At 43.6% G+C, this 7,233-nt stretch overlaps 1 protein-coding gene across 1 annotated transcript; it reads left to right on the forward strand.

Moving 5' to 3' along the window:
- The first annotated feature begins 1,518 nt into the window (after positions 1 to 1,518).
- On the forward strand, positions 1,519 to 2,480 carry LOC144753576 (olfactory receptor 6N1-like). The gene has a single exon (XM_078641219.1). The coding sequence runs from the start codon at positions 1,519 to 1,521 to the stop codon at positions 2,476 to 2,478; it is 960 nt and encodes a 319-aa protein (XP_078497345.1). The 3' UTR covers positions 2,479 to 2,480.
- Positions 2,481 to 7,233: the final 4,753 nt, after the last annotated feature.

Here is a 7,233-nt window from a genome sequence, read left to right on the forward strand (position 1 = left end):
TGTAAGACTGACGCAGGCCCTTTCACATGGGGCTTGCCCCATGTGAAAGGGCGCATTGCTGGAGTTGCGTCACTTTTGTGACACACTCCAGCAAAGCGTCACTTTTGCGCTTACAGATACGTCAGAAATACTGAAGTATCTGTAACTCCTTGCGACATGATGCGTCATACATTAAATATGACGCATCATTGGTGTCGCAAGGAGTGCGCAGTGAAAAGTGACGCATCGCTGTTTTCACGCAGCGATGTGTCACTTTTCATAAATGAGGCCCTGTATTTTTAAATTGTGAGTTCAGAGACCCCAAACGCCAAATCTCAATATGCTCCAGATGGGAAATTACACATTAAAGATATTTCAAGGCAATCCCCATGTTATCCTATGAGAGAGATAGTCCTTGTAATAGTGAAAAATGAAATTTGCAGTATTACAATATTTGGACACGTAAAACACACCAGTAAATGTCCTACCTTTTAATTGCACTGCACCCTGCACACGAGGCTGCCTTGGGCCTACCCTAGGCGTGCCTTCCATGTAAAAAAAGGGAATGTTTGGGCCTGGCAAGTTGCACTTGCCAGGTCGACACAGCAGTTTAAAAATGCACACACAGACACTGCAGTGGCCTGTCTGAGACATGTTTTCAGGTAGGTGGCACAACCAGTGCTTCAGGCCCACTAATAGCATTTGATTTAAGATCCTGAGCAACACCTTGTGCACATTAGTAGGGACTTACTAGTAAATAAAATATAAAATCATGGATAAGCCAATCACCAGAACAATTTACACCAGGAGCACTTAAACTTTAGCACTAGTCAGCAGGGGTAAAGCGTCCAGTGTTCTAAATCCAGCAACAGCGAAATGCAGTATACAGTCTGAAAACATTAGGTCAGAAGCAAAAAAGACAGGGGAAGTCACACTAAAGACGGCAGGTCTATCTCCATGCATTTTAAACATATATCAGGTGGTGCAAATCTACACTGTTACCCCCAAGTAACATTCAACTTCAACACCTTTGGTGCATTTTCTGTTCCAACTTACAATTGTAATAATGGAAAGATAATTGTACCAAAGCAGTATAATGAAATGATTTTGGAATGGTATTGATTTAGGTTTCCTCACTCACTCACCCAGTCCTGTAAGCAGCCCTTTGGTTCCCATCCCAAAGAATGTTATCCCAATGCCCCTTTACGACCAAATCACTCAAAGGGAAGGTGATATATTAAAAGTTTCATTGAACTCTAAAAGCATCTTCTGATTAGTGTTTCAACTCTTCTTGCACACTCGTTGATAGCAGTTTTCATGCTTGACTATTCTCAAATGTGTAAAATCTAAATGCATAAACTAAAGTGAATATAGTATTAAGATAGTGATAGCTTGAATTGACAAACTCTCTTGTTATTGTGTAATTTTCACCAAACCACAATTATTTGAGGTAAGAAAAACAAATGAACAGTGATATTTAGAAGCCTCTGTGCACAATTTTCTATTTTTTGTGCTAATTTTAAGTCACCTCCACAGGAGATGGGAAGAAAGAATCAAAGCAGAGTGACCGAAGTTATCCTCCTTGGCTTCCCCATATTACAGGAATTTCAAACCATGCTTTTTGTTTTATTCTCTATCATCTACACACTGATTATCACCGGGAATGCGACTATCATCTATGTTGTAAAGAGGGAGCGACACCTTCACAAGCCAATGTATTATCTCCTCATTAATTTCTCCTTTATGGAGATCTGCTATGCATCTTCCACTATTCCAAAGATGCTGGCTAATTTTCTTCTAGGACATGACACTATCTCTCTGGGTGGCTGCATCACTCAGTGTTATTTCTTTTTCACGATGGGTGCTCTGGAGAATTACCTGCTAGCTCTCATGGCTTTTGACAGGTATTTAGCCATCTGCCATCCCTTACGGTACCCTGCCATCATGACTACTCGCTTGTGCTGCATGCTTGCAGCAGGATGTTGGCTAGCCGTTTTCCTGTATTCCATTGTGATAGTCACCTATATCGCACGTCTCTCCTATTGTGGACCTAATGAGATCAACCATTTCTTTTGTGACATATCACCTCTCTTGGCACTTTCTTGCACAGATGCAACATTCATCAAGCTTTACTTTTTCATCCTTACTTGGAGCATTATCTTCAGTTGTATTCTTTTGATATTGATATCATATGTAAGCATCATATGGACTATAACCAGGATCTCTTCTACCAGTGGGCGCCAGAAAGCCTTCTCCACATGTACCTCCCACATCACAGTGGTGGCCATCTACTATGGGACAGTAATATTTGTGTATGTGCGACCCACAAACAGAGTCTCCAATGAAATGGACAAAGTGATGGCTGTGTTCTACGTGTTGTTCACACCACTTTTTAATCCTTTCATCTACAGCCTGCGCAACAAGGAAGTTAAAGATGCATTGATCAAAATGTGTGTGATGTACTGTAATTTCAGTGGCAAATTATATTGTCCCCATTAATATCGGACCAGATTCTCAAAGATAAACTTACACTTTTGCATAAGTTTACTATTTTGTGGTATTACCATACTACAAGTTTAATGTTACTAATAGTAATTTTACAACTGCAGAGACTCCACAGTCGAGGCACACAAAACAGTAATACACACCTATCTTTTTACATGCAGGCTCTCTGCCACAAGTGCGAAGTCTCCGCAGTTGTAAAATTAGTAAAATTAGTCTTATAGTTTATGAATACCAAAATTTAATAAATTTACACATAAGTGTAAATTTACCTTTGTGAATCAGGCCAGTAGAATTAGATCAATGATTTGTCACATCTGTGTTCTCATGCCTGACAATATCTCCTCCACTTCTCTAGAAAAATTGCTTTGAGTCACCGCAAAAAGATATGACATTTTAGTTTTCCAAAATCTAGTTCATAAACAAATCATTACAAAGTATAATTTATAATGAAAAAAGTTTTCACTGTTTGAAAAATACATCAGTGACAAAAAGCAATCAATCCTAAACACAGTGCAAAACTTCCTGTAATTTAAAGTGTGCTGAATAGTTGAAGTTTTTGTGAAACAAAACACTCCATAGAACATTACTAATAAATTAATACAATAGTGTGTGGAGTATTTTTTTCAAATGTACAGTGTTGAAATATTTAGCCATTTATGATATTATACTCTTGGTTTATTTATTTGGTCATATGTACCAACATTTTACCCTTATTAATTGAGTAATTGATTATTTTTCACGCGCTATGTGGATAGTTAAGTAATGCAAATCGTGAAAACCATTGTGTTTTTTGTCGATATGTTTCAGGTTAAACTAGGGAGTAACGATTATATACAATGGCCATATCTTTTGTCATTTAAACAGGATGAGGCATATTTACGAGCCTTCTGCGCTGCTGGAGCATCACTTTTTGTGACGTTCCCGCTGCACAGATTACAAAATCATATCAATGAGGCCACACAAAGCCACTCTCCATGGCTTTGGATGGCCTCATAGTTAAGGAGTAAAGCAAGGCAGCGCAATGTTTGTCTTACTCAGCACCCACGAGGCATTCCATGGGCGTTGCAGTGGGTTTTCCTATGCATTCTGCAGCACACATAGAAAGAGGGAAACGCCTCTTAGGATTATTTTTGAACAGGAAGGTGGCCCTTCCTGCACAAAAACAATCCTGCCAACCACACAGGCACCCTTGTACCATGGTTCGAGGGTGCTTGCATTGGCGTTGGGCAGCCGAAATGTTGCCAGTGGAGGAAGAAAGGACAGGAATGCACTGTGTTGCATAAATATGGTGCATTCCTGCCCCTTCACTTTGGCTTAGGTTAGCGCAGCATGTCATCTTGCTGTGCTGCCCTACGCCAAATCCCCGTAAATAAGGGGCTATTTTTCTATGATGCAATTTATCTTTTTTTTATGGTTTGTATGGTCTTTTTCTTTTTTTTGGGTAGCAAATTAACCAAAATCAGAAACGTTTATTATATTGTTGATTTCTAATACTGGTACTGATTTCAATTATTCAATTATTGTCAACTTATTTATTTTTCAATTTGTGTTAATTATGGATAATTTTTAAAAAACAGTTCCTATCATCCTTACACAAGTCTGAATACATCTTCAAAATCTTGAACAGATATGTAAGATTTCAGTCAGCCATCAAATAATGAGTGTTGTGCAAGGGCGTCTGGTGTTGATGGGACTGTAGGGTGCTACCCTACTACTCTGGGGCGGTCTGGGGGGATGAAAAGAACCATATTGTGATGTTACCTTAAGCTTATTTTACTTTATTACAGTTCCTACCTGGGTTGGAGCTCCGCCCAGGTAAGAATTGTATTAAAGTAAAAAAAACCTTAAGGTAACATGACAACAAACCACAAAGAGACTGATAACAAATTGCAGTTGCTGCTCAGAAACAAAGTAGGCTGAATGTGTATTTTTCGGAAAGGGACAGGATTGGAGGAGATTTCCTTTGCCATGGAATCATAAGGTAGGGCAGTGATATCAACGTGGTGGGTGTGGTGGGTTTTATGGTTAGGTATAGGGTTTAATTTGGGGTATTAACAACAATGGCCCAGGGCAGGATTACAAAAGTCTATTAAACTAAAGGGCTCTGGGTTGGGCTTGTCAGGCGGTACATTGTTGGAGTGGGTGTGGTGCCGGTGACCGCAGCTTCATTCGTTCCACCCAGCAACTGCTGCTGTTGCTTCCTTCTTATCATTGATAGGAGGACTAGGTGTCACGTTTCACCATGGGCGCAGTAGGCACATGAAGGCGTGAATGGGGAGTGAATGCTGAGGAAGGCAGTAGTCCTGTACCCGGATCGCTGAACTGCTTGTCAGCACTTTCCTGTTGCTCTATGACACGCTGAGACGCCTGTCTATCCCGCCCTTGAGGGAGGATCTTCATCTGCTTCTGAGGTCCTAGTGAACAATAGAGACGCTATTCTTGAAGGCACACTGCCGCGCTGGAACCAGCATTACCTTCGCGCTGAGACACGACTTTCTATTCTAGAAAGTGCGAGGAAGTGCTTTAACCGTCGAAATATACCTTCGTACTTGGAGCGCGAGAGCAGCCAGAGTACGCTCACTGAGGCGCTTATTATAGGCTTTGAAGAAAGAGCCTCAAATTTTCTGAAAGCGCATGAAAGCGCTTATTGAACTCTGTAAACTTTGCGTTTGGAGCGCGACCTTTTCTACAGTAAGTGCGTATATGGGTTTTGTGGAGAACTGAAACCGAGGGGTTTCTCTGGTGGAATTAGAGCAGTTGAGAGGCTCGGAGTTCTGTTTGGTTGCTATATTATTTTTGGTTTGATTCTGCAAGCTGTCTCCTGAACCCGAAGAATCTTATTTGGATATTTAAAGACACAGTCACCATTTACCAGTGGACTACCTGGTTGCAGATACGTACTTGGTATTATCTGATTGCTGTGAACCTAACATTCTCTGTGCTACAGAGGGTACTGTATCACTGAGGATAAAAACACTGCTTGGTTTCTTTTCTTTATTTTTACCTTTTATGCCTTTTTAAGTGGAATGTGTGCTGCAGCTTAAAATGTAACTGTAATGCTTCATATAATTTACATTGATCGAGACTAAGGATCATTGTGGGAACTTATGTGTGATATGTTGTGTCTCTTATGCAGGAAACACGGGGCTACCTTGGAGTGAGGTCTACACAACTCCACGCCAGCGCTCCTTTAAGTGTTCTCGCTGTTGCATCCTTATTGTTTTGTTTGTCCCTTTTTTCCCCTTCCCCTGTTGTGGTATAGTCTGCTGAGTTTTTCTAGTACTCGAAGGTGGTTCCATATAAAGGGAAAAGGAAACATAGCATTGTTCATCGCTCCCGCTGTATCCGGCTGACACGGTTAGTGTTAACCTACATCGCTGTCATGACAGAATGACAAGCCCACGGTTACATACAGCCTGAGCGATGGATACCAACACTGTTCTTACTTCAGTGTTGGAGACATTGACCACATTACGGATGGAAGTGGATGCCTCTTGGGGAAAAAAAGCTTGGAACTGGGGAACGAGATGGGCACTATGAGAAGGGAGGTAGCAGGTTTGTCTCGCAGTAGTTGTACAGGTGCCGAGGAGGGCCTCATACATAAGGAATTGGACTCTACCACCTCCCACATCCCATGACATGGCACAGGCCCATGGAGGGGAGCAGTATCTTCCACGATCCAAGTGATTCAACCCCTCCAGTTGCCACTTGCCCCACCCGAGAGGTTCTTGGGGATCCCAAAAAGTTTGGAATTTTTTTAGGTCATTGTAATTACACTTTATGTGCAAACCTGCTGTGTTTCCGGTAGGCCTGGGCGGTAAATTCCGTTCCGCTTGCGGAATTTGGGTAATTTCGCGTTCAATCAATCAATCAATCATACAATTTGTATAGCGCACTACTCACCCGGGAGGGTCTCAAGGCGCTTGGGGAAGGGGTGTGCTACTGCTCGAACAGCCAGGTCTTGAGTTGTCTCCTGAAGGCGAGATGGTCCTGGGTCAGCCGAAGGTGGATGGGGAGGGAGTTCCATGTCTTGGCAGCCAGGTAAGAGAAGGATCTTCCTCCAGCGGTGGCTCTTCGAATGCGTGGTACGGCTGCGAGGGCGAGGCTGGTGGACCGTAGTTGGCAGGTGGGCGTGTAGAAGGTCATGCGGTCGTTGAGGTACTTGGGGCCCAGGTCGTGGAGAGACTTGTGTGTGTGGGTGAGGAGCCGGAACGTGATCCTCTTGTCAACGGGGAGCCAGTGCAGGTTCCTTAGGTGGCTGGAGATGTGGCTGCATCGGGGGACATCCAGGATGAGTCGGGCGGAGGCGTTCTGGATGCGCTGGAGTCTTTTCTGTAGCTTGGCTGTGGTTCCGGCGTAGAGGGCGTTTCCGTAGTCCAGTCGGCTGGTGACGAGTGCCTGGGTGACTGTCTTCCTGGTCTCGGTCGGGATCCAGCGGAAGATCTTGCGTAGCATGCGCAGGGTGTTGAAGCACGATGAGGAGACAGCGTTGACTTGTCTGGTCATCGAGAGGGAGGAGTCCAGAATGAAGCCCAGGTTGCGTGCGTGGTCTGTCGGTATGGGTGCGCTGCCCAGGGCGGGGGGCCACCAGGAGTCGTCCCAGGCGGAGGGCGAAGATGCCAGGATGAGGACTTCCGTCTTGTCCGAGTTCAGTTTCAGGCGGCTGTCCTTCATCCACTCGGCGACGTCTTTCATCCCTTCGTGTAGGCAGGTTCTGGCGGTGTCGGGGTCTCTGGTGAGGGAGAGGAT

Source organism: Lissotriton helveticus, chromosome 5_1 (assembly GCF_964261635.1).
Source record: "Lissotriton helveticus chromosome 5_1, aLisHel1.1, whole genome shotgun sequence".
In the NCBI taxonomy this organism is placed as follows: Eukaryota; Metazoa; Chordata; class Amphibia; order Caudata; family Salamandridae; genus Lissotriton; species Lissotriton helveticus.

Excerpts from the sequence above, each read along its gene's own strand:
- LOC144753576 (XM_078641219.1), top strand. The coding sequence starts at position 1,519 with ATGGGAAGAAAGAATCAAAGCAGAGTGACCGAAGTTATCCTCCTTGGC.